Source organism: Indicator indicator, chromosome 1 (assembly GCF_027791375.1).
Source record: "Indicator indicator isolate 239-I01 chromosome 1, UM_Iind_1.1, whole genome shotgun sequence".
Lineage (NCBI taxonomy): Eukaryota > Metazoa > Chordata > Aves > Piciformes > Indicatoridae > Indicator > Indicator indicator.
The window spans coordinates 126665433-126692671 of record NC_072010.1 but is presented as its reverse complement, the minus strand read 5'-3'; the positions used below and the strand labels follow the sequence as shown (position 1 = coordinate 126692671).

The 27239-nt window shown below is 51.5% G+C and overlaps 2 protein-coding genes across 2 annotated transcripts in view; one reads left to right on the top strand and one right to left on the bottom strand.

The window, feature by feature from the left end:
• POLA1 (DNA polymerase alpha 1, catalytic subunit) overlaps window positions 1-4615 on the top strand; it is a 229094-nt gene extending 224479 nt beyond the window's left edge. Inside the window, exon 36 of the mRNA XM_054396054.1 lies at window positions 4452-4615. Coding sequence (XP_054252029.1) covers window positions 4452-4615 — 164 coding nt within the window. The remainder of the gene's footprint in view (window positions 1-4451) is intronic.
• Window positions 4616-10606: 5991 nt separating this feature from the next.
• ARX (aristaless related homeobox) lies at window positions 10607-17738 on the bottom strand. Its single transcript, XM_054386780.1, has 5 exons — window positions 17546-17738; window positions 15626-16343; window positions 14315-14360; window positions 11978-12312; window positions 10607-10847 (listed from the first exon to the last, which is right to left on the bottom strand). The coding sequence occupies exons 1-5, from the start codon at window positions 17736-17738 to the stop codon at window positions 10607-10609; spliced, it is 1533 nt and encodes a 510-aa protein (XP_054242755.1).
• Between the last annotated feature and the right edge of the window lie 9501 nt (window positions 17739-27239).

Here is a 27239-nt window from a genome sequence, read left to right as displayed (position 1 = left end):
ATAGATAACCTCCATCCTTGCTTCCAACATCCCTTCAGCAATATGGGGTAAATGGATTTTCAGGTAACTTTTAATTTATTCATTTATTTATTCAGGGGGGGTTCCCCCAGATAATATACAAATATACCTAGGTAGCTAAACAAGAACTTGGGTGGGATGCTGAATTTGCCAGGGACATCCAGAAGTTCAGGCTGGGTTTTGTGAAGGGAACAAGGAGGCTCTTACATTGGCAGGGGTAGAGGGTTAACTGTGAGTTAATATGACTCTTAAAATCTTTACCAGATTCAGTGGTTTATTAAGTTTAGAGACTTCAGTGCCTGAATTTTATTTAGATGGAGTCAGAAGCATGTGTTTGTGTTGGGGTTTTTTTTTATTTCTATTAATAGAATTGTACCTTTCATTTGGGTGCTACCTTTTGTATGCTCTGCATATGTGCTTGTATCTCTTTATGTACAGCCACATATGCATTCTGCAGCAGTGGGCATCTTAAAAAAAATTGCTGGCCACTGCACTTGGATGTTATTAAAACCAACGATGGGATGGTCATAGGTACAGAAGCATTCAGAATGTGACTGACTTAGGGAAAGGCAATTTCAGTCAGTTTGTATAGTTTAGTTTTCAGAAGGCCGTAGGTGCGTTATTGATTAAATTCTAATTTAGGAAGAAAGTAGGAGCTTTTATATGCATCTCTAAGTTGGATGGTATGGTAGCTGGAAGGTATTGACTGGCTGTGTGATATATGACGGTCACAGTTGCCTTTTACTCAGAGTAGCACAGAGTGATGCTGGTTGTCATTCTTACTCTGCTGTGTGGCAGCGTAAATAGTCCCCTTTCTAACCAACCTGGTGGGAAAAGTCAATATCCCATCAGCAAAGGAGGTAAACACATCAGGAGCTGTGTCCTCTCTCATCTTCCCCTGCTCTGTATTACTACAGTTCTTTAAATCTCTTCTCCCCAGTCATCAGATGCACTTGTGTCATTCAAATGCATGGTGTGGCTGTGCTGCAGACACAGCCGCTGCCTGCCTCTCCTCCCAGAGCTCCCAGCTCCTATTCTCTTATAATTGAAACTTAAAATTGGCCTCATTACTTCAACAAGGCCCCTCATATTTCTCTTTTCTTTTTTTTTTAAAGTCCATCCTTTCCTGCTTGCCTCTATGAGGGTAATTGCATCTAAGAAATGTTTGAAGCATACTGCCAGAAAGGTTATTGCGTTTAATTGAAGTTTGGATTTAATGTTGGGGTGGGGGTGGGGCAGCTAGGCACTTTGTTAGTGGGACAGCTGAAGCCTGAATTGGAGCTGTACATGGGCCTGTAGTTTTGATTCCTACTTTCAGCCCTGCTTTATTGTTTGCCTGGTTGTTCCCATGATTAATGTTCGCTTGTGCCAGCTGTTTCTGCTCATTGATAGGTTTCACCTTGGTTCCTTCTTTAGCCTAGTTCTAAGCTACAAGGATGGTGTTTTCATCCTTGGTTCCTTGGTGTTTTGCTAACTTGTGAGCAGTGGCAAGTGAACCCACTCACTGTGTCATTTGGCTTGAAAATGTATGAACTGCTCAGTGCTGGATTTGTGGCAGTGTGAGTTCAGTGGTTTTATGGATCTGGTTATTATAACTTTGGCTGTTTGTTTAATTCAACCAAACATTTCAATAACTTCGAGATCTTTAAATGTCTTTATGCTGTAGTGGCTTCAGTCTACTAGTGAACAGATTTTATTGTATTGGTGCTATAGTTTAAAGGAATTTTAATTCTGCTAATAAACATAATGTCGTTACAGTCTGGGTAATGATGATTAGCATTTGGCCAAAAGGAAGACTAGATCATGACTCTAAAGCAGCCACTGAGACCTGAGAAAGTTAAGTGAGGATTTTTTTCTTCTATAAAATAATGTGATATCTTTAGCCTGGCATCTTCCTCTGTTTGCTTACTGCCCCAAGCTGGCAATAGAAATCCCCCAAACTGAATATGGCATCCTTCTTCACAAGGATGCATGAAAGGTGCTCACCAAAATGCTTTTAATCATCGTATTCACTTACTCAGACTGGCATTGTTAATTTAATTTTGAAAGATTTGATAGCATCATGCAAAGCAACTGAGTTCAGTGGAACTTTCTGAATAAGATGAAAAAAACCCAAGCAGGTGCCAACTGCTCAGTAAAACATTACTGCTTGTGTCATATGCAGGAGTTAATCTGCTGAGCTCATCTTAAAACGCTGGAGGCTCTGCAAAAAATCGTTTGTAAATCCTTGAGGAGGAGAATTCACTACCCCCAAAACTGTGACAGCTTTTTCCGTTAGTGTGCCTCCCTTCCCTGCAGTCCTTGACTTGGCTGCCAAGATGAAGGTACATCCAGTGGGACGTCTTCATCTCAGTCACATCACAGAAAGAAGTCATCACAGGAGTGAGGCATTTCTTCCCTCACACAGGTGGACTCAAAACCCTCACCTCCAAACCCCTTCTCTTAAAATAAAAACTCAGCTCTTTCAGAGACAAATGAATTTTCATCTTAACTCATGCTGTGCAGTAAAAGCCATTTGGGAGGTGATGAAAGCTCTTCTGTTATGTGTTCAGAGCATGGGAAAGGCAGTGCCAGTGTTGTAAAGGTGACAGGAAAAAATGAGACAACATCTTTTAGGCAAAGCTAGTGAACACTGGAAGGTTGTGTTGGTTGCTCACAAGAAATATGCTTAATGCTGTGCCTAAATGGCTTGGAAGCTTGACCTTTTAGCAGCTCTGCTGTACTATCATAGTTCTGCTTGACCTGGAGTCCCTCCAGCCTAATGAGGAGGAAAGTGACTGGGAGGGCATCTCGTTCTTCAATATATCCTCCTTCTTGTGTGCTCAGCAACATAGACTGTCTGGTGCTGCCTGTCCCAAGGTGTAACTGCAGACACAAGGCTTTTGGGTAGGAGATGGTGTTTCTAGAACGTGGAGTTGGTTGGAAAGGAGGATCCCAGCTGCACCAGATCTTCATCATTGGATTGGTGTATTTCCATAAAATATTTCGTTCTTTGCTCTTTAATCTTTGCAAAGCAAAAGCTGGACAACCACCCAAACAAAATCCCTGGATACTTTTTTTTTAATGGCGTAAAATCTTACAACAATCAAAAAAACAATCACATGGAGCAGTTGGGGCTTTCCTGCTGAAATCTCTACAAGCTCATGCATGTACGCATGAGTTTGCACATGCACAGGCATACAAGTGAGTAAAACTCTTGCACTTCAGATGTTTCTTCACAGGTATTATTATCAGGCATATGGGAATGGCTCTCTGTTTTCATGTGTCAGGTGAAACTGATGCTTGCTGGTGGAGACACCAAGCATCTTCTCTCTTCCTTACAAGGGCAGACTGAGAGAGCTGGGGCTCTTCAGCTTGGAGAAGAGGAGGCTGAGGGGTGACCTCGTTCATGTTTATAAAGATGTAAACGGTGACTGCCAAGAGGATGGAGCCAGGCTCTGCTCAGCGATGCCCAATGACAGGACAAGGGGCAATGGATGGAAGCTGAGGCATAGGAAGTTCCATGGAAACAGGAGGAATTATTTCACTGTGACAGTGACAGAACACTGGAACAGGCTGCCCAGGGGGGTTGTGGAGACTCCCTCTCTGGGGATATTCAAGACCTGCCTGGATGAGTTCCTGTGTGATCTGGTATAGATGATCCTGCTCTGGCAGGGGAGTTGGACTGGATGATCTCTCAAGGTCCCTTCCAGCCCCTAACATTCTGTGGTTCTGTGATTTTAGGGTGGGATAGCATAGAATTTCTCACTTGTGCTACTGCCCCTTTCCTTCCAACACTTCCATAGCGCTGAGTATCACAATTCTGTCCCACACACAAGACATATGTGAGAATACACAAGATGGGTAATGAGTCTGTCCCAGGTTGTGCCTCTGCTGGTATTGGCAGCAACAGGGACAAGAGAAGTAAAGCATGGTTTCCTTCACTTCTGAAGCCAGACTTGGGATGAAATCTCTTCCTGCTTCAGAGCACCAGGGACTCTGCATAGTTCTCACCAAGTTAAGGCACCTGCTCATTTGAAATGGGATCCTTTCAGAGCCAGTTCTGACATCACTTGTTTTTTCTGCTGACTCAGTGAATTCCCATTTCACTGCAGTTAGAAAACACTACTGGGCAATCAGTGTTTCTTGCCAGCAAATGGCAGGAGCCTGCTGCACTGGTGCTGATGGGGCTGAGGGAGCTTCAGCCTCAACACCATATGAAGCTTCACCAGGGCCTCTAACCAGCTGGTACAGCTTTGTGGGTTGGAGGAGGGCAGAGGGAAGGCAACAGAAGTTGGAAGAGCTTGCCCTTAAATGTTGTCTTTGCTGGCTACTACTTTCACCCTCTTCCAAAATACCATGGTTTGCAGTAGTAGTGAATGAAGAAACAGTGGCTTTTTGTGGTCATTTAATCTCTCTTGTTGTTTGTTTTTTTTTTTCCTTTGTTCTTTTAGAGTATTTGAAGAAGCAGCCACTCAGGAAGGAAGTCTCTGAGGCCTACAAAAGATTGAAGAGCACTGTGGATAAATGCCTGTCCATGAGTGGCTACTCAGAAGTGAACCTCAGCCAACTCTTTGCCTTCAGTATGGGAAGACCTGTAGGAGAGTCAAATAAGTGAAGACAGTGATTGATTAAAAATGGAGGGAGACCTGAGGCTAGATCCTTGTTGGACAGTAATGATCTCTTAAGCAATACTCTTTTGGTATGCACAATGACATTCTAACAGTCTTTTCTCTTCGGAGGAGGGAAAACAGAAGATGAAAACGGGATGTGTGATTCACACAGACATGAAATATTTGAGGTGTTCTTATCTTCTGTTCTTTCCTCCATTGTGAAGCCAGGGTTATTCAAATATGGAGTAGATGATTCTTGCAATATATTTTGTTGTGTGTTTAGACCTATGAGGGAAAAGGGGGTGGGGGAATTGCTGCTTTAATTGGATAATTCCCAGTGAGAGTTGCTGGAATGTAAGTGATCCTAGACTTTGCTCCAGGGTATTTAGTAGAGGTGCTCTCAGGAAGAGAGGTTAGTAGAGGTCTCAGTAGGAGCACTAATGTTTTGCCTTTTCACAGTTTATCTTCTTCCTGATCATAAACATACCAATTAAAAACAATACTAAACCTGAATGCCTTTAAATGTCCTAATACCTTCTGAACAGAGGTAGGAAGGCCTCGCTCTCAAATCTATTAAAGAACGACTGAAACCTGGAGGTGCTAAAAATAGGGACCTTTTTTTTATTATTATTCTTAAGAGTCTTCCCATGTCTCTTTAAGCACAGTATTTTGCCATGCTGGAAATTTCTGCGTGGATGTAAAGACATGTACAAAACCCATTCCCTGCATTCAGAGGATATAAATGCATTTAATTTTCTTTCCATGCAAAGTATTTGAACGTAAGGGGGAAATATTTGGGATGGCTTTGTACCCAATAACGGGGGAAGGGAAAGCAGAGAATCATTGTTGCTGTTCTGTTCATAGTTAGTGTGTTGGAGGGTTTAAAGGTTTTTTTATAAACAACTTGTTCATTTACTTTTTAATAAAGTGTCAAGCAGATATGACAAGAAAAGAGCATCAATTTGGGCACCTGCTTATGTACACATAATATTGTACTCATATTCGCCGTTCAATTTGTAATGTGATATGTTAATGTAAGGTTATGCAAATTGTCTTTTAAATCTTCAACAGTGTGAAATGTAAAGTTTTCTTAACACTTGAAGAAAAAAAAATAAAGTTTTCTAGCAAAAGAGGATCTGATTTGATCATCTGGCTGTTGAAAATATTCCATGCAAGGTTGTGCTGTTCCTGACTTCTCCTGGTTTTACAGAAGTGCTTGTGTGCCTTTTTTTTTTTTTTTTTTTGGCTGCCCAGCCATTGAGAAAGGGAGCTTGAAGAAGAAAGTAAGAGCATCAGCATGAACATGTTGGGCACCAAAGGGATGTGCATGTCTGGGTTAGGGGATTTTATGATGTTCACTTATCCCTAAGTGGCATTGGAAGTTGTTCTGTCTCTCTATGGATAATGACTATTCAAATATGCGTAAGTACATTGTTGTCTTCTGAGCAACTTTTGGGATTAAAACCTTTTTCACTCACATTGAACTCAGCACATGAGAAATGGAACCTATTCAGTCCATGCATTTGTGTTGATATTGTCCCACCCCTGGCAAGCTATCATTCCTTCCCAACACATTTAGTTGGGTTGTTGTAAAAGAGGCTTTCATTTGCAGGCTTGTCTTGGGCAGAAGGTGTTGCTGCCTAGACGACAATGTTGATGTTGCAGCTCTTTGAAAGGTCCCAGCTTCCTGTAATTTCACACAGGCTTTTTTCAGATTTTTTTTGTGTGTCCAACCCTATTAGGATTATCAAGATACTACTGATATTAACTGGGTAGAATGCCTCAGAAAAGTGAAAAGTGTGACCTTCTCCTCCAAACGTTAGGTATACAAATAAAATGGATAGATATGGCATAACCTGACCCTGTGGCACTTGTATGTATCTGTATAATTACAGCTGAAGAGCCTGTTAATTTGCAAGTTTAGGGATGTTTAGATTAAATGAGAGTGTTGTGGAATGACTGTGTAGGGTGCAGCAGCAGATAGTAGCCCTGCAAGGAGCCGTTCCCTCTTGCACAGCCGGTGGAGGAGCCTTGCTCTCTCTCCTGCGGGAGCGGAGAGGGGCAAGATATTGGAGGCCCCCTCCCTGCAACCCCGGCAAGCTGCCACCTGGGGAGAGGGGGGGGGGGTGTGTTTGGAAACGAGGGCTTTTACTCGAAATTAAGGCAGGTTTTTGATTCCACTCGACAGAGTTGGTCAGAGCAAAGCTGAAGACTTGGCAAGGAGTAAACTGGATTCCCCTCCCTTCTCTAAATAAGCTCTGGGCACCGTGCCTTGTCTTGGCCCTGGAGAAAGGCTGGGAAATGCAAAATCAACTTTACAGCTTTTAATATTAAACGGAGATGGTAAATGTGGCGCTGTAAATAATTTGGGAAAGGTTGGAATTCGGAGGTTTGCATTTTGAGGTTGATCTGGCCCGAATCTCTTTCCTCTCCCTTCCCTCCTCTTATGCCTCATCCTCCCCCCCTCTTCCTCTCTCCACCCCTCCCGCTCCCCCTTTCCCCGACGCTGTTAAAATTAAGGTTTGTGTTTATTTGTATTTATTTGCAGTTGGGGCAGTGTTGATGTATGGAGCCGGTAGCCAGCTTTCGCTGCTGACATCTGTGGTACTTTAAAAAAGCAGCTCCCGTCTGCAACAGGGCTGTTGCTGTGCCAGGCCCCCTCTTCCCGCCGCCCTGGGCACATCTTTTTGCCCCTTCGCATCCTTCCCCGTCTTCCGCAGAGCACCTTAAATGTGCCTTCATTGAATGGTGCTCCCGCACCCTCCTTATAGCAGTTTAATAGATTAACTCATCTGTGCCAGCTTCAAATTTCAGATTAAAATTCCTTCATCCCGAAGGCAGCATTATCAGGTTGTTGGAGGCTGTTTTCAAACCTTGGTTTTGAATAGCAGCGGCTCTGCATTAATTTAACCACTAAGCTAATAAGTAGGTTTCGTTTTGTTATGCTAAGCTTTATTGCTTTTCTTTTGATCAGAATGGTGTTGTTGAGCAAAGCAGCAGACAAGGCATTCTTTGATGAGGGAATTAGCGCTCTATTCTTCCTCTATTATTCATAGCACAGTGGAATATGTAAGTACCTGAGGGTGTCAAAGGAGAGCAGGCTCTATTGCAAAGTGTTCGCCTTGTTTCTCTCAATAGCTGACTATGAGATGATAAACCGCTTAATACACTGCACTAATTGGATGAGAGCAGAAAGAGATGGGAATTAAGGCACGGCGAAAGGAGAAAGTGCTACCAGCCTTCATTCACTCTTTCACCACTTTAACAGCACCAAAGGAGGCACAAGCTTTCTATAAGCAGACTAGGGGTTTTGTGCGGAGATAAAATGAACCTGTTAGTGGATTCAAGTAATACACTAATTATTGCACAGTATAAATACCACTACTGGTTTTATAACACGGAGGTAAACTTCTTTTGAGAAGGTTATAGGATTGCTTGGCAGCAGTATAGATCCTAATAAGGGACCAGAGTAATAACCCCCTGGATTAACAAAATTGCTGCTTGCAAGAAGTATGATTCGGGCTTTTACGAAGATTTCAGCGGAATGAATAAAAAATGACTGAATGACATTTCTTAATGCGTAATGGTTTGATAATGATTCCCTTTTCTTTAAGGCAAAAATGTATATTTCAGCCTGCACAGTTAATAATGTCCGGGGAACAAACCTTCTTTTCCTCGTACATTTATATTTTTTTTTTCCTCCCCTATGGTGGGTTTTAGAATTCAAAAATACGGCTGAGGGCGGGCGAGGTGGGATGTGAAACGCTGCGGATGGAAGCGGGGACCTGCGGGGAAAGGTCGCGGCGGGCTTCCACGCGCGATGCTGTTCCCGAGCCGGGCCGGCAAGATGGAGCAGGCTGGGCCTCCTCGGTGTGCTCAAGTGGCCTGGGGGAGCGGGGCTCTTCCCCGGTACCCTGCCCGCGGCTGCGGGTGTAAGGCGATACCGCGGTGAGACCAAGTCACCCCCAAAAATTCACCACAATCCCGCACTCCGACGGCTCGAGCCAGCCCTGTGCCCGCTGCCCTTGGGGTACATCGGGCACGGGGAAAGGGTGCGGGGAGCAGGGTTTGCTGCTGCCGTCCTTGCCGCGGGGGTTCATACGTTTCTGCTTCGTGGGAGAGGCCGGCGAGAGAGCCGAGTCAAAGATTAAAAAAAAAACCAAAAAAACACGGAAATAAAGGAAAGGAGCAAAAAATGACGTTCGTACCAGGGAGAGCAGGGGTCCAGAGACAAGGAACAGTTGCAGAGAAACTTTCCTGCCTCCCCCCGTCCCCAGTAGGGGTGCAAGGAGAGGTCAAGCAAAGCGCTCCCCCAAATCCTTGTTTTCTCCCCTGCCTCTTGTTTTCGGCAGCAGTTGCCCCAGCCCTGCCCGGGGGCGGCTTCCCACGGTGTAAGGTCGAAGACACCGCGAAGAGACCCCTGCCCCCTTCTCGGGCGGGAGGACACGACACAGTGCCCAACGGCAGAGCGCAGGCAGGTACCACCGTGGGTGCCTTCCCCCGACCCGTGCGAACTGCAAATCCCCTTGCAAACGGGGCCGCCGGCACCTCGTTCTCCCTCTAAGCCCTGGCAATCGCCCCCGGCCAAGGGACCCGTGCCCTCCCAAACCCCGTGAGAGGGTTTCTCGGCGACGGGGGGGGCGGCGGTGAGTAACCTCGGCGGGGCTCAGCCCCGGGCACCCGCAGTGCGGCCCCGTACGGACCGGGCTTTTATTTATCATTTCCCCCCCCCCCCCCCCTCTTTTGTTCCTTTTTGTTTTGTTTTGTTAAACATATATTTTTTGTTTATTTTCTGAACGTGGCACTTCTCCACCGGATAGCAAGGAAAAGTGTTAACAATAACGACATTACACGAAAAAAGTACTGTACCATCGCCTCTTGAGGGTTTCAGAAACCTCTACAGTTAATAAGTTAAATAAAGGGTTTGTACATAAATATTTGTCTAGGAACCCTATTATATCTACAACACAGTAAGAATCTACAGAATGACAAACTTTTACAACGCTACACTGAGTGCAATTGTTTTATAACATTTCAAATATACAAAGCTCTGTTCTTTTTTTTTTCTTTTTCTTTTTTATAACAATGGTATATACAGAATCAATAATCACAGTTTAGTGACTTAAACAGTCCATATTCTAGCAGTGTATTTCCCTTTGGTTTGATATAAAAACCTTGGTTGGTGTAGTGATAAAGAATATAACAAGAAAAAAAGATATACCCTTTCCCTTAAGTGCACTGGTTATCTTACAGCATCACGTTTACTTTCAGTCTGCACTGGCGGCATCCTTGGTTAGCATACGCAGCTCACCGCATCAACATGTAAAAGTTCTCCAGTGCTCCTAACAGACCATCTTAACACCCTGGGATGTTGTTTTAAGAAGATGTGGGTAGCTTCGCCCCCCTGCTTTTGCTTTGCTTTGCTTTATTTCCTTTTTTTTTCTTTTACTTTTTTTTTTCTTTCTTAATTACGATTCCGTTTGCTTTTTTTGCTTTGTTTTTTTTTTTCTTGCCAGATAAACAGAAGGAAAAATATTAAGTGTACATAACGCTAATATATAATAACTTTCATTAGGGCTTTCTTTTTTTCTTTCCCCTCCCACCCTTCCCCCACCTCCCTCCCCCCCCACCACCCCCTCTCCGCCTTAATGCTCAGAGAGGAAATTAACACGTCGTACATTTAAGAAATGTACCAGCCAAGGATTTACTTATTCAGGAGCTTGCAAGTGTCGGTTCACTCGTGTGAGGGCTGATGCGAGTGGTGCTCGCTCTCTCCACGTTCCTAACTCGAGAATCTACCCCAATCTTAGCTGCTGGTCCTCCTATGTATTTATATTTGTTTTAAATCATTATTACTATTATTTCTTTCCCCCTCCCCCCCCAGTTTGGTCTTGATTCGTGCTATCTGAGGTGACCTTATATTCTCGTATTTACTCTCCTCTTCTTTCTTCCCCCTAAAAAACCCCGACCCGGACCCCGAGGAGGGCAGCCGTGCCTTAGCACACCTCTTTCCCCGTGCTGTTCCCGGGGAGGATGTTGAGCTGGGTGAGCTGGGCGGCGTGCTCCTTGGCCTTCAGCCGCAGGGCGGCGATGCTGGAGGCCCGCCGGTCGGCGGCGGCGCTGGCCGGGTCCCCCAGCCCCGCCGAGCCCACTGCGCCCTCGGCGGCTGGCGCCGGCTGCCGCAGAAGGGCCGCGGCGCTGGAGGCGCTGCCCAGGGGGGACATGGTGGAAAAGAGCCTGCAAGGGAAGCAGAGACCGCCGTCACCGCTCCGCCCGGCCCCGATCGCCTCCTTCCCGCCAGGCGGGGACACAGGGGCCACACTGACCAGCTGGGGAAAAAAAAAAACGACGCTGGAGGGCAAAATATTGGAGTGGGACACAAAAAATAAAAATAAAAATTTAAAAAAAAAGAGGAAAGAAGAAAATTGCCGAGGCCGAGTCTCCCCGACTTGCCGCTGCCGGGGTACAGGCAGCGGAGAGCATGGTACTCTTAGAGAAGCTCTTGGGCGGCTTTCTCCCTTGCTAGCCCTAAAAAACATAAGAGATAGCCCCGAGGCTGCTCTCGCCTCATCCACGAATCGGGCCTCTCGCCTCTCCACCTGCTCCGGCAGACTGAGCTCCGCGCCCCGACGGAGAGGCCTCGGCTCCGAGGGAAGCGATGGCCAACTCCTCATGAGGGGGTCTCCCGCTGTGGCTGCGGATGCTCAGAGCGGCGCAGCGCGTCGCCCGCGGGAGCTCGCCCAGAAACAGGCCTCCCGAAAAACCTCTAACCCACCCGTGCCCGCGGCTAAAAATGTCCCCGCATCCGGCGGCGGTCACGGCGCCCGCGATGTCGTGGCTCCGGCTCATTCCGAACCAACTACCCCCACTCCCAACCCACTCCGGGCAACGTTGCGGCCACGCGCGCATGCAGAGCACCCCACACTGGTTTAGTCTCTGAGTAGGAGCACCGACTCCCGCGGGGACCCTGCTCCGTGCTGGCCCGTGCACGGACTCCTGGTTTCCCCGCAAACGCCGCCGCCCACAGCTGCGTGGTGGCCGCGGATGGGTCGCCCCCACGAGGGACCCGTCGGACGCAGGGCGGTAGGGGGCGGGCGGGCGTGAGAGGTGCCCTCGCCCAATGAGAGCTCGGGGAGGAAACACGTGACCCGCGTAGTGCCCAATCGGCCGTCGGCCACCAGCGCTCCAAGTTCGAAGGCCGGGGCGGCCCGCGCGAGACGGGTCCCGCGTGGGGTCGCGCCAAGGCGCGAGCGGCTGCCCCGCGCGGCAGAGGGCTCCAGGGGCAACATGCGCGCCGGAGGCTGCTGGCATCCCCTCCCCCAGGTCCCCCCGATGCGCCGTGTCACGCGTGGGGGGGCGGTGGGTACCTGCCGAAGGCGGGGCTGATGAAGGCGGGGTGGCGGAACACGGCGGCGCCCAGGAAGGTGCCGAGGCCGAGCGGGGTCCCGCCGGGGGGCAGCGCCGCTGAGCCGGGGGGCGGCGGCGGCAGGCTGGGGAAGGCGGCGGCCGCGGCGGCGGCGGCGGCAGCGGTCCAGGCGGAGTCTAGAGCTGGGTGATGAGGAGGGAAAGGACTAGCATCAAGGTATGGACTGAGGGGGTGAGTTGCTGACAGGGGACCAGGGAAAGGCAAACCTGGGGGGTGTGTCTGAGCCCCAGCCTTTTCCCTCTTCCGCCACTTAGCCCTACGGTTCTGGAACCATACCTGAAAGCCAAAAGAAAAACTGGTTTTAATACGCCTGCCCGCGCCCTCGTCGGGGCGAGCTCCGCGGGAGCCGCGCACTGGCCCGACGGCGCCCGCTGCTCTGCCACCCCCGCCCGGGGGAGACACCCCCAAAAGGGTCGGCCTGTGGAGCCACGCGCGTCAGTACTGCGCTGTAGCCCCGGCCCACTCCGTGGGCCAGCCTGCAACTTTCTGTGGTGCCCCTGGGCCCTGTCCCGAGCCCCTGGCTCCCGGGGGGTTTGAGCAGTTTACCACTGCCCCACACCGCCTTCGCCGGCAGGTCGGGGGTGCGGGCAGCTGCCGGCGCCTGGGAACGCATCGCAGCAGGGCTGTGGCTGCGCTAGAACAGAAGGAAAAAGATTTCCTCTTGGGACTCTGCGGGTTTATGTTCCGCACGCACAGCCACACCAGGAGCTGCGCCACTTTTGTCTCTGAAGGGAATATTACCAAATTATATCATGTGGGCATCGCGAACTTTTTGTTTGTTTTGTTTTCTCCCCTTCAGATTTAGAGCAAGGAGGGGCGGGAAATGATCGTGATTTAGGTAACATCTGAAACGAAGAAATAATTTGGGAGGCAACCCAAGCAGCAAATACACGTTTTCCGGCTGCCCTTTTAGGATCTATTTTATGAAAGTTAATTAGGAAACTGCGGCAACACCACCCCTCGTCTCTTCTCCTCCTCCCATCCCAGAATGCAAAAATCGTGAAATAAACACGGTCTTAAAACAGGGCAGAGGTAGAGGGGAAAAAATTAAAATTACATGTTTCAAGTGACAATGAAATGTTTGCTTAATAACCCAGTGCAAGAGAGATTTTGAGAGAAACGTGCATTTGTCACGTTTTTGTTTGTTTTGTTTTCCGGGAAGATGGTGTAGGGGCTGAGCTCTCCCCGTTCGGCTCGGCTTTTGTAAGCTCAGCGTGAGACCCCCTTCTCTCGGGGAAGGGAGGAAGGCAGTTGCACTACGGGTCCCTCTTGTACAGCTGCGCAGCAAGAACCGAATCCCACAGCCGCCCATCTGGGCACCCACGCGGGAAGAGGCATCGCGTTCATGGGGAAGCCAACAGCCGGGCACGGGGGGAGCGTCTCTCCCAGCTAAAACTCAATTAGCAAGCTGTCCTCGCTGCAATTCCTCCTTATTGAATTAATAAGTCTGAGTACACCCAAAGGTAAACGAAGGGACTCTCATAATTCATATTCCCTTAATTACATCTTCTCCCGTGAATAGAGGAGAGAGAAAGGGGGTGTCTTTCTTTTTAAAAAGTTATTTAACTTTCCCACGACTTGTTCCCCTGAGCTGAAAATACTGATTTGCTGTCACATCTCTGTTTGACAATGGAGAAATGTGTCAACAGAAAGGAGGGGACAAATCTCATCATTAGCCCCTCTAATGCAAGAAGCTGTTGTGTATTAAATGAGCCATATGGAATTTATTATGCTTTATCAGCGCCCGATTTTAACTGTAAAGTGATTTGCTCAGCTTCAAACCCAGAGACATCTGTTTTCTGTTGGCAATCAGGGCATCCCAATGTTTATCGTCTCTTTGGTTATGAGACCCAGGTTGGGAAATGCACTCTGGTATGGGGCGGCAAACACCTTTAATAGCATTGCACTCACTCACTATTAGATCAATGCAGGCTTATTGCTATCAAAAATGGGAAATCAAATAGCATTAGCCAGCTCCTTGTGCAGGCGGAAAGGAAATCAAACAACATTTTGCCTTCAAATGGCCCTGTTTGTTCTAGCGCTAAGTGGGCTTTTATGAAGCCCGATTGGAGATTTGATGGCAGCCAAATACCCGGCTTACGGCCGAGCGGGTCTCTAACAACTGAAGCCCCGTGGGGACCCCGCCGTTTAATCGCACGGGGGTTTGCCAGCCAATGGCTCGGCCCTGCCGGGGCCAGGGAGGGCCGGCGGCGTTCCCCCTTCGCCGGGCGCCGCAGAGGGAGGCCCCGGTCCCGATCCCGCCGCCGCCACCACTCACCTGCACTCGGGCTTCGGTTAGATCGAGCCTCATGGCCAGCTCTTCCCTGGGGGAGACACACACGCCAACGTCAGCCCGGGGCACTCCGAGCCGCCCCCCAGCCCTCGGCTCTGCGAGCCAAACGGGCCCAAAATCCCAGTGCCCAGGAGGAGCCAACCTGAGCCGGGTGGCTGGCGGCCACCGCCTACCGCCGCCCTCAGCCCGGCTCCGGGAGGCTAAGCAGTGGGTTCGTCGGGAACCTGAGTTGTGGCACCCTCCTCCCTGCCGCTCGCCAAATTCATCCCGTTCCCACATCAGCCACAGTGCAGCCGAGCCGCCACACGCACCGCGGTTTGCATTGCCGCAATTAAGGCAAATCGGAAACCTGTAAGGTGTTCTCACCAGCGCCCTACCCAAAGAGGAACACTCCCAGCGGAACCGAGACCCTGCCGCCGTCGGGCATTAAAAGCCCCACAGAAAAAAAACCACAGCCATAAAAACACCAGCCGAAAAAGCGCGATATATTCACACGCACACCCGGGCAGTTGCTCTCACTGCCGGGGCCAGGCTGCGACCGGAGGGAACCTAGGGAGGTTCCGGCACCTAGGGAGATGGAACAAAATGCTCCCGTGGCCAGCACCACCCCATGCCTCCCGCCAGGTCCTCCGGCTGGAAATGAGAAATATGGAGCGTCTCCTCGATCGAAAAGTGCGGCTTGGGGGGCTCAGCCTTCCTGTGGGCTAAAAGCGGGGGGTGGTGTGGTGGTTATATTCGGGCAGCACAAGGTGCAGGCAGGCGGCTCTGCCTCCTCTCCCTGCCTGAACTGGCGAGGAGCAGCTGCTGGCCAGACCCGCTGCCGCGGGACTCCCGTTTTCAACGGAAAAATGCCCCAGAAAGGGCGGGCAGAGCCGAGCCAGGCTCCGTCAGCCTCCTTGCGAGAGGCTTCGGCCAGCGAGAGGCCACCGATGTACTGGGCCGGTATTTTTAGGCTGCGGCGCTTTGATTTCTGCTCCTGCTGGGGCTTCCCCGGGCCAGGCCGGGATCCAGCCCTATGGGGAGTGCGTAACCGATCCCGCTGGGGAGAGGGGGAGGGGGACACTGCGTAAAAATAGCCCCCGGGGGCAGCATCCATGCGGGCCTGCTCGGGCCGCTGCTGGCCCCAGAACCCTCTGGAGCCCGGACCTGCTCCTAGTCCCTTCACCGCCCCCAGGGATGGTGGGGTGCTCGCGGCAGAATTCACCCCGGGAGGGTGGGGTGCAGCACACAGCGGCCCTGTCCCGTCCTCCCGTAGTTCACCCGCTCCGCGCTCAGCCGGGGCCCCGGCGCCGGTACCTGGTGAAGACGTCGGGGTAATGGGTTTTCTGGAAGGCCCTCTCCAGCTCCTCCAGCTGGTAGCTGGTGAAGGTGGTGCGATAGCGGCGTTGCTTCCTCTTGAGCAGCCCTTCCTCGGAGTCGCTGCCGGCCGAGAGGCAGACACTCTCCTCGCCGTCCTTACCCTCGCCGTCCTCGGGGTGCAGCAGCAACTCCTCCTTGGGGGACAGATCCCCGCCTTCCGCCCCGGGGGCTGTGGTAGCTCCACGACGGGTCTCCTTCAGCAGCCCCCCGCCGTCCTCGCCCAGCAGCTCCTCCTCCTCCTCGTCCTCCAGCTCCTCTTCCTCCTCATCTTCTTCCTCCAGCATTTCTTCGTCTTCTTCCTCCTCTTCCTCCTCGGCAGCTGGCGCGGCGGGGCCTGGCCGCTCCTCGACGTGCGCGACGGGGCTGCCCAGCTCGTCCCGGGCGGGTGGTGGAGCCACGAAGGGCGCGTTTTCGCGATAGCTCTTACTACGGCTGATGCTGACCTGGGGCGCCTGGCTGATCTTCAGCGTGTCCCACGGGGCGGCGGTGGACACGGGACCCGCGCCCCCCTCCGGCCGCCCCTCTGGACGGTCTCCCCGTGGCCCCGCTGGCCCCGGCGCCAGCAGCCGGCCCCCGCCCGGTCCGTAGAGTCGGCGTAGTTTGGGGGGAAGGTGCAGCTCGGCCGGTTCGAAGGGAGGGCTGCCCTTGGGGGACCCTGCACCGAGAGCAGATGGGAGGGGGGACGGTTAAGCGGCCGCAGTAGTCGGACGGGATGGGCAGGCGTTGGGAAAGAGATTCCGGAGGGAAGAGAGAAAACAGGGGAGAGAAAGACAGACATAGTCAGTGGGATCAGCGCGATGAGCCCTGGGCAAGAGCCCAGGCCCGCCAGCCACTTTCGGGTACCGTTTTCTGAGCCCTGGGCAAGACCTCAGGCCCGCAGGCCATCCTCAGGCACCGTTTTCCACACCGCACCGAGGTAAGACCCGCCCCTGCCGGTACCCTCAGCCCGGCCTCTGCTCGCACCGCTGCTCCCGGCTTAAGAAGAAATTCCTCCTGGCCGCAGAGTCCGGCCCAGCGTCCCGCTCATAGGCGAGACAGGTGCCGGGAGGCTCGGGCTGTCCTGGCCTGCACAGACAACTCCAAGGAGACGGCCACCGCTGGATCCTTTCACTCACGGCGGGGCTGCGCGGGGCCACGGTGGGGCAGCGCCGGCCCCGCTGCCACTGCCCGGTGGCCCGGGGCTTCTCCGCTTTGGTTTTTTTTTTTTTTTTTTTTTTTTTTTTTTTTTTTTTTTCTTACTCTCTCCTATCGTCTCTCCCTATCCTCCAAGTTTCTTTTTGGTTTTGGACAATAGAAACCCGCCCGACTGTTCCTGAACGCTGAGGAAAAGGGCAAAGTGGGTGAGGAAGCCCTGCGTGGGGTTGGCCAGCCGAGCTTCCCTTGGCCTTGGAAAGGCTACTTCCAACTTCGGGCCGGGAGTGGCGGCTGCCGGTGCGCTGTTCTTACTGCCCTGCCCGCTGCCAGGTGCGGCCCCCAGCCGCTCGCCAAGATCCGTTACAGGTTCAAGGTGAACGGGCAAGCTTTTCTCTGCACGGATCGCAGCTCGTACCGATATATTTAACCTTCAATAATTACCAAAAAATCGAAAGCAAGAGCAACGTAAAGCGACTGTACCCAACCCGCACAGAATTAACCGGGTTGGATTTCGGGCATGGCTCTGGCCGCGCTCCCTGGGAGCACGGGTAGCAGGGTACGGGGCAAACGGAAACCGCGGCTCCGACGCGGTGCCCGGCCGGCCGGGGAGCTGAACTGAGCCACAGGCTGCGCGGCGGAGTTTGGAACGACACGGCCGGCTATGCCCTGCCCGACAGCCAGGCGAGCGTGATGGGGCATTGGCGGCGGATCAGCGGGGCTTACCTTGTGCGGCCTTGTCACTGTCCGGGCGGGCGGCGATGGCGGGCAGGCTGGGTGCGGCGCCGAGCAGCCGCACCTTGCAGGGGCTCCGCCGGCCCAGGATGCTGTCGATGCAGTAGGAGGACAGCAAAGTTGGCGATTTACTTTTGCACTCGGGGCGCTCGGCGCAGCTCTCCTCCGGGTACGGGCCGCTCATGGCGGCGGCGGCGGCGGCAGCGGCGGGGCCGGGCCGTGGGGCCGGGGCGGGCTGCGGCGGCGCGGACGCCCCCGCGGCGCTGCCCTGTGCCGCCGGGACGCCCGTCACGGGGGGAGTGAGCGGCGGCCGCGGCGCTCTTGAGTCCCCTCGGCTCCACGTGCGGGCAGCCGCCCCCTGATTGGTTCTCGCCGGAGGCCGGGCGGCCGCCGACAGACGGCGCCCGGCAAACCCCGGCTCGGACCACCCCGGATCGGCGCCCGCCCCGAGCTGCCCCGCCACGCCCCGCCCTGCCCAGCCACGCCCCAAGCGGCGGGAGACGCTCGGGGAGTCGTCGGGCGCGGCTGTGGTGGGCGGTGGAGGAGCACCCGCGGTACGCCTCGCCCTGTGTGTCTCGGCCTCGACGGCGGCTCTGCTTCCCACCCGGCCCGGCCCCAACCCCCGGCGATGCCCGAGAGGGAGGGGGTGTGCTCTGTTGGGGGCTCCGCGCCGGGTTTTTCCCCTGGCAGACCGCCCGTCGCAGCGCTGCGCAGAGGCGCGCACTCGCCGCTCTTGCAGCCGGTATTTAAAAATACCGGGTTCCGCAACGGGGTTTTACCGGAACAAATGCCTGGGCAGCGCCATCAGGGCCAGGGGGCGGCGAGGTGCAGTGCGGCTGGCCTTGCCTAGCGGGGTGTGGAAGTCGAGGGACTCTGGAGGAGCGTCCCTCGATCAGGGTGGGGCAGGGCCGGACACGCAGCCCCGGCGCAGTGATGGCCGACACCCCTCCTCCTGCCCCAACCGCCTTTTCCCGCACGCACATATGCTGTCCGCAGGCCCCTTCAAAGCCACTCCGGGACCTCTGAGGGTTTTTAATTTCCCGTTCAGGCTTTCTCTTTGGGTAGTTTGGCCTCAATTTTAACAGGCACGTTACATCTGCCTGCACATCGTCGCTCTCTTTTGCATTCCTGGATCCAGACTCCCGTAAGCAAAGTTATGTCGGAGGAACTGCTCTCGGGAAGCCCACTCTCCCGGGTGATTCCCGAACCCGAGTGCCGGAGAGGGACATCTTAATTTTCTCTGTTCGTTCCACAATTCCCATGCAGGTTCCGCTTCTCCTAATTACTTAATCAGAGGAAATTAAGACAAAATAAAAGCAAGTGTCCATACATTTGCGGGCGTGGGCACAACGCCCACGGCCATGTACGCACATTCATGCTCCCAGATTCTCTAGGTGTGTGTCCGTACCTGTCATGTGGGGCCAAACGCTATTCCCAGAGCCGGCCCCTCCCTGAGAAGGGGGCCTCTGCCCGTCATTCCTCCCTCTTTGTTTCCCTCTGACTTCGCGGGCTGGGAGATGCCGCCGGAGAACCGGGGAGCGCCCCGTCGCGGGCGGCCTGCGGACCCTGCGCTCCTTGGCGGGGCGGCCGTATCCCGGCCCGGTTTTGTAGGATGCGCCTGTGCAGAGGACGCGAAGTTGCTGTTTGTCATCGCTGCTCAGCCCTCGGGACCTTTTGCCATGGCTGGCATGGGTGGCAATTAATTCAATAACTCAGTAACTTCAAAAAAGCACCTATTTCCCCCCCCCAGAAAAAAAAAAAAAACAACCAGAGGTTGCCCAGAGGCAGCCTTAGGGAAACTCGGCGCGCAAAGGAGCTGCCGCCTCTCGCTCTCGCCCCGGTCACGCGTGGCGGCTCCACCGAGGCTTCACCGCCGGGGCTTGCCCGGGAGGAGCGGCACAGAGCGGCGGGCGCGGTCGGGCGGGGAGTGGCTCTCCGGCAGCAGGGGAGGCAGGCTCGGCCTCATCTGCCTTCCCTCTGTTTTGCTGAGTGCCGGCCGACCAGCGGCACCGCGCGCGAGAAAACGGGGCCGGGAAGGGCTGCCAGCCCGGGAGGTGGGCCCGAGCCTGCCTGGGCACAGCCGGGAGGGGTGGGGGGGAAACGGGGGACTCTGGGCACGGCAGCTGCGAGGGTTCCGGCAGAGCCGAGACCTGCCGGTGACTGCCAGCGGTGCGAGCCGGGGCTGCTGCGGGCTGGTGCCGGGGGCTGTCGGGGACGCGCGGAACGCAGGGAGCCCTGCGGCGGCCTTTGGGCCTTCTTCATGTTGTTTTCACTCCCTCTCCTCCCCGTTCCCTCTCCCCTGTGTGAGTGGGCCAGGCCGGGAGGGCCCGTGTGCCCCGATGCCCCTCGTCCCGCCAGCTCTGCCGTGATGAAAGCGGTCCCGGCCGGCCCGGGTCGCGGGGAGCGCAGACGGCAGTCTCGCTCGCAAGCGAGGATGCTCTGCGATGCGAGCTCGCCTCTGCCAAGTCATTTTGTTGTTTTATTTATTTTTTAAACAAACTTTCATTCATTTATGGTCTCTCCTCCTTCTTTTTTTTTTCCCTTCTTTTTTTTTTTTTTTCCCTCCCTTCCCTTTGCAACCTGCTAATTTAACACTGGAGCGCGTTATTGCAGTGTTAGGGGGAGAGAAGGAGAGAGAGAAAACAACAATACTGCAATGATCCAAATGATACAGTAGAATTATAGCAATTATAGTTCTGCTCGGAGAAGAAAACCTTGCTGAGCTCAGCCAAACAAACTGATGTCTTGTACGGATAACAAGCCCGGGGACTGACAGCCGGTGCTGAGAGAGGCAGGAGGCCACAAACGGAAATATTTGCCTCTTTTCACTCCAGACAGCCTAGATTAACACCCTCGACTGCCGCTGCCGTAACAATATCCGCTCCATCTCCCCGCACTCGGGGCCTCCGCGGTGGGTTTCGACCAGAGGATCGGCCTCTGCGGCCCTCCGCACCTCCCCTCACACGGCTCCACTCCGGCCCCGCGGGGGAGCAGGGCGATGGAGGCGCTCGGGCGCATCGGTAACGGCGCTGTCGTTCCTGCCGGGGACAGGTGGGTAGCGGTCACCTGGGCCACCTGCCCTCTCTGAGAACGTCCACTTCTCACCGCAGGAGCGGGCGTGGGGTGACCCCGGAGTGCAAGGCGCTGCAGACTCCCTCCACCCCGGGCCGGATCGGACTGCCCCTCGCCATGTCCCCTCTAATCAGGCATCCGGGGAGGGGGCGCCGCCCGCTTCGTTTGGCAGCGAAAAGCGGAGCCGGAGCTGTCCCGGAGCCGCCGCCCGACGGCTCCCTTGGAAGGGCGCCCACCGGTCCCGGTCCTGCCCAACGCCCCATGCCCTGCTCCAAGTGAGGGAGGTTTGAATTTTTATTGTTTTCCTGTTTATCTTCCTTTCTCGTTACACAGAGCCTCGTCGTCCGGGCTGCTCCCTCCGCCCCCCGCATAAACCATCCTTGCGAGGAGACATGGCTGCAAAAATGTCATGTTCCTGTCACGCTTGGTGAAAGGTGTTTGTTCTTAGGGCGGAAGCAGGGCTAAGCTTGTTTCCAGCCGTAGCAGTCGAAAATGCGCAGGATCGGTTCAGGACTCACTGTGAAATTGTTCTAACATTGCAGGGAGCGGCGGCTGCCCCGGCTGGAGACGAGCTGCCCTCGCCGCGGCGGCCGCCACGGGCACAAGTTTGTCACCGACTGACCAAACGACGGCTTGAAGTCTGGGCGCAGTTTGTGCCCATCCCACGCCTGGTGCGTCCCGCAGCCTCCATTGCAGCTGCTAAAGCCGGGGACCCCTCCGGGGGTTTTTCGCTCCCTGCGCGCCGTGCGCATGGGTGGAGCTGCAGCGTGGGGCGCAGCCTGTAGCCAGGCTTTAACACAATCTGGGGTTTTTCACTCTTTGCAATGAAGAAGGAAACGATAACAACTTTACTTTAAATCCTCCGGTGCTTCATTTATCACTGTTTATTGTGTGAGAGGGGAAAAAAATAAAGAAAAAAAAAAGCTGTAAACAGGCACAGAAAAATCTGCATTTTCTCTACCTGTCCCCGTGGGTTTCTCTGTGATTTCCTCCCCTTTCTTCGACGTGCTTTGTGTCCTGGCCCCAGTTTGCTCCTGGCTCTGTGATGGTGGAGAAGCAGCACTCCAGGTAACCCGGGGTCAGTGGCTGTGAACGGCAGCTTGCCAAAACACCACACACTGGGACATGCAGAAGAGTGAAACACAGAACTTTGCTCTTCTACAGACGCGATTCAATCACAATTTCACATTCATTCTCCCCCTCCGTTGGTGGTTTTTTTTTGGTTGTTTTTTTTTTTTTTACCCCTTCACTGATAGAAGTTCTTGTCCTGTGCTCAAAAGCACTGGAACTGGGCATAGGGAAGGTGAGAGCCTTGTTCTCTCTCGGTACCAGGCAGTGGAGAAATGTCTCTTTCGATGTCATGAACTGGCCCATGATTTCCCTCATGACCCTCACTGCATTGCTGTCTCAATTAATATTTAAGTTATATTTTTTCACTTTTATGGAGAATGCTGTTCCAAAATATCATCTGGGCACAGCCCTGACTTTGCACGGTTCAGCCCTGAGCTGAAGCAGAGTGCTGTCCTTGACTGCACCACCAGAACTACCACAGAAGTAACCTTCTTACTTCTTCTGCAAGGGTCTTGTTAATCACTTTTAAAAAGGAAAAAAACAACAACAACAAATCAAGCTTAAACCCAAAAGACTGTAATAAAGGCTCACAGCACAGCTGCACATCCCCTATAGGCACAGTCAGACAGCTGAGGGAGAAAGAGCATCTCTGTGGCTCCCCAGGGGTTCTGCCAAGTCACTGGTCACTTAAATACACCTCCGGGTTCAACAGCTTAACCACCTTCTCATTTTGAGTAGGATAAATGTTACCTCCTTATTGCAGACGTTGAATAATCTGTACTCAGCAGCCATCGCTGCTGGTCACTGCATCAAAATTCCTTTGCAGAGATCCAAGAGAAAAGCTCATTTTGCAGGTATTGCATTTTTGGGGCTCCCATTGTAGTTTTCACCGGTTTCCAGCCTGCATCCTTGGATGTGAGGATAGAGAAGCTGCCCAAGGGGTGGATGGAGGGAGCTCTTATGGGGAATGGGGAGTTGCCAGATTTTAGTGCAGGTCACAGTGCTGGTCTGACCACCTGTGCAGAAAACTGGCAGCCTCTCCCAACCAAGCAAGCAGGAGGTCAGCTGCTGCGTGTGTAGCCACATCCTCACTTCACAGTTAGCTGGACTGGCAAAGCTCAGTTAGGTTTGGACAGAACAGATTTCAGCACTGCTGCTTTTCTGTCTACAAAAGCAGCTTTTGTTACTCTGATTTTGGTGCTAGCTCAGAGAGCAATTTCTGTATTAACTTATACCTGGACAGAGGTTTGATCCTGGAATAATTATTTGTATACTTAATATTTAGCCCATGCCTATGTGTGGGCAGAACCTGGGCCATGCTCCATGGATTTAATTTGAGAAAGTATTTTCTAAACCCTTTTTAAATCTGGTTATTATTTTTTAAATTACTTGATGGCTCATTTTCCTGTTAACATGGTTTTCACTACGGACAGGGGACAGCAGTAAGATTTAGGTCAATGTGTATCACTTTTTTATTTTCCTGCTGCTGTTTCCTCACTTCTAATAACTGAAAACCTTCTCTGGTCCATGCTTCAGAAACACTCCTGGCTCACTCTGTATAGACCCTTTTCTTGCATGACCATGAGACCAGAAGAGACCTGTGGTGATGTTTCTCAGATATCAATTCATCAGCAATAACTGTTGAATTTGGTTACTGCATTTAATTTATTTACTCCTTGAGCCTTGTCACCAAGCCAACACTCCTGGAATTGATTTGGAAAAATGCAGCTGGGCACATGGCTATGTGGTGAAATTGTCCTGCATCCTCCTCTCCCTCCTGAAGGCCATGAGCCGCCTTCTTCATGCCATGAGCCTTCTTCTTCATGCCTCAGGTTTGGCTTTGGGAGCTGGGGTTGGGCAGAGGAGTATGTGTACGTTCTGGCATGTCATCTCTACCAGGTCACTAATATTATTGGTATTTTACAACTAGCTCTCTTTATTGTTTCTTCTTTTTTTTTTTTTTTCTTCTTCTCCTAAGTGTTCAGCTTTATGAAATCCTGTCAGGGGTGGCAGTTTGCTAGCTGAGCCTGGAATGTCATCAATACTATCTTTGTCCCATTTACCATCTTCCTGTCCTGTCATGTTGTCACCTTGGGTCCTGAGAATCCTCCAGAGGCCTTTTCTAGGCTTTTAGAACTACCTGGGAGTCCCATGACTTTCCCATTTTTCTTCTCCATCCCTGTCTCATGTATGTTCCTTGCTGAGGATCTCAGCCTCCCCATGCCTCTGCAAACTCTGGCTGCCCCTGCTGACCACTGAAGTGTTTCTACAACAAAGTAGTGGATTCCCTGGCACTGTGTGGTTTTGAATCTAGACCAGACATTTTCTTGAAGCTATATTTTCACCTAATGTAACCTGTTTGGCTAAATACAAGAGTGTAATGGGTGGAGCTCTGCATCCTACAGCCCTACATCTTCCATGAAGCTGGGTGATAGATGGAGATATGGTACTTCTGACCCTAGAAAATCCTAGAAAATCCTAAATAGCTTTCTCAGAGTAATTCCTAGAAGCTCAGTGAAATTATTAATGCATTAATGTGCATTGGTCAAAAAACAACCAACCAAACAACTCAAATGATGATCATTGGCTTATTTAACATTATACCTTCAGTGTTATTTTCTTTTGTGTGTGTGGTAGTTTTAGGCTGTGCCTAGGAAAATTTCCCACAGATTGAGTAGGAAAAGTGGTAGAATGTAAATAAATTACCATTGGATGCAAAAGAAAAATAATTATAAGGTCTAAATAATCCCATGGGTCTGATGTGTAGCATGAAGTTAGTTGTATAAACTAACTTTTCTCTCTCTTTTCAGCTTCTTTGCTCTAGCAGATACTAGCTGGTTGCTAGCTGACCTTGGCTGTGTTTTTTGTTGTGGCTAAGTACTAACGAGCTACTCTCTGCTCTTCTCTCTCTCTTTTTTACCCTGTATAGGGTGGGAGAAGGGAGCAGGGAGGGGGAAGCTAATAGTAACCCCCTGGTTTTGTCCAAGGGGGGGTTCTTGTGTTGTTTATAAATTATAATACATGTAAATATTGTATATTTTGTACGTATTGATGGTGTTACATATTTCTAGATGGTAGTTCTGCTTGTAAATATAAGCTTCATTGGCTTCCACTGAGCTAGTCTGGCAATTTTATTTTGGGGGGTAATTTCAACCCACAACAGTGTTGTGTATTGCCTAGAACCGAGCCAAGGTTTCAGAACAAATAATTCCTTTGTTGAATGTATTTGCTCCTGCTTGTGAAATATCATAGAATCATAGAATTGTTAGGGTTGGAAGGGATCTCAAGGATCATCCAGTTCCAACTCCCCTGCCATGGGCAGGGACACCTCACACTAGATCAGGTTGCTCAGAGCCACTTCCAGCCTGGCCTTCAAAACCTCCAGGGATGAGGCTTCTACCACCTCCCTGGGCAACCTGTGCCAGTGTCTCACCACCCTCATGGTGAAAAACTTCTTCCTAACATCCATCTGAATCTACCCATTTCTATTTTTTTTCCCATTCCCCCTAGTCCTATCACTACCTGACACCCTAAAAAGCCCCTCCCCAGCTTTCTTGCAGGCCCCCCGAGCGGGAGGGTTAATTTTCTTCAATGCATTCATTATCTCAAATGCTCCAGCGGTTCCTTTAAATGCACAACAGAAGGGCTGGGCTGCAAATGGTTTCCGTTGTTTAGCTGTGGTTGGTCAAATAAACCCCCCTGGTACTGATTGCATTGCCCGCCTGTTGCGCCAGCAACACACCGGTTGTGCAAATAGGTGTGTGTGTGTGAATGTAACAGCTGGGCTGCTCCAGCTCCTCCCTGGACAGCTCTGGACACAGGTTTCCTTGCAAGCCTCTCTACCACCGAAACGTGATCGCTCAACTAACTGCAGAGGGGGAGTGAACAGAACTGATGCAGAGCCATTAAAAATTCAAATGAGCTTTCGACGAGCAAAGGACATTTTTCACCCTCTTTGAGTAGCTCTAGCGTGACCTTCATGTGGGTGCTACATTCTGTTCCAGTAAATGCAGTCACACAGGGACAGGGCAGAAATCAGAACGATCCAGAGAAGGGCATGAGCTGGAGATGGTCTGGCATGTCATTGCTCAGGCAATGTTATCCATGAGATCAGGGTTGTTTAATCCAGAAACAGCTTAATAGAGGGAAGAGACAGCAAACTGTCTGCGAAGCTCTGTTGGACCATTCCTCTCAACAAATCTAACCTTAAAACCATATTATTATTATTGCTGTTTTCTACATCTGTGCATGTCATTGCTTCTGGCTGTCACTTATGCAGCAAGGCTATCTCATAAAGATTTAAAAAAAAAAAAGAAAAAAGCTTGATCAGGGAAAATCTGCATTCCACAGAAGGGAATGGGCATTTTTCCTGGAGGAAGATGATGCTCATGGACACATGGAGAAAATTCTTCAGCGGCCTCATGTTCAGTGCTTCTCATGAGTAAAAGTGTGTCCAGCAGGTCTAGAAAGGTTCTCCTCCCCCTCTACTCTGTACAGAATCAACCAGCTTGGAAGACACCACCAAGATCATCAAGTCCAACCAATCATCCAACCCTATCTAATCAACCAGACCATGGCACTAAGAGCCTCATCCAGTCTCTTCTTAAACACCTCCAGGGACATCGACCCCACCACCTCCCTGGGCAACCCATTCCAATGGCCAATCTCTCTTTCCGGGAAGAACTTCTTTCTAAGCTCAAGCCTAAACTTCTCCCTGCACAGCTTGAGACTGTGTCCTCTTGTTCTGCTGCTGGTTGCCTGGGAGAAGAGACCAATCCCCACCTGGCTATAACCTACCTTCATGCAGTTGTAGTCAGCAATGAGGTCTCCCCTGAGCCTCCTCTTCTCCAGGCTAAACAACCCCAGCTGTCTCAGCTGCTCATCTCAGGGCTTGTGCTCCAGACCCCTCACCAGCTTTTTTTTTATTTTTAATATATTTGTAAAAAAAAAATGGAAAAAAATTCACTTTGATTGTAAATTGACTCAGCAATTCCAACAGCTGCAGTTTGCTGGACTGTTGATTTGAAGCTTGCCCGTCAAAAAATAATAATAAAGAGTATGTGTTTTAAGATTTTTTTCCTCTGATACATTATTCTTAGGGACTTCTGTAGACAGAGATTTCCAGTCACATGCACAGATTGTAAAATCTTGAAAGCACAGGGTGTAAGTTATTGTTTGGAATCACTGCACCTTCTTGTCTTTTAGCTTTTTTATCAAACCTTGAAAACAGACTTGGCACTTACAGAGCTCAGCTATTGTTTCCATCCTTGAAAACTGTGTAACCACAGGATAACTAACTTTAAACAAAAGACGGTGGATTTAACTAAATGATTGCTCCTGTGTTGCAAGCCCTACTCATAACCTTTAATTCCCCGAGTCAGTAGGGTTTTCTCATGAGTGAAAACACACCTGTATGATGCTTTGTGTGTTGCAACCCAGGCAATTACAGCACAAATAGGTAAAGACTTTGGCTGGGCTTTCAGGTGAGCTGGGGGCTACTTGAAAAACCTCTTTGCTTCCTTCCTTTTGGATAGCCATGCTC

Excerpts from the sequence above, each read along its gene's own strand:
- ARX (XM_054386780.1), bottom strand. The coding sequence starts at position 17,738 with ATGAGCGGCCCGTACCCGGAGGAGAGCTGCGCCGAGCGCCCCGAGTGC. Across the intron at positions 12,313-14,314 it reads TAACCGAAGCCCGAGTGCAG|GTATGGTTCCAGAACCGTAG; the intron begins GTGAGTGGTGGC and ends TTTGGCTTTCAG. Across the intron at positions 10,848-11,977 it reads ATCAGCCCCGCCTTCGGCAG|GCTCTTTTCCACCATGTCCC; the intron begins GTACCCACCGCC and ends CTTCCCTTGCAG.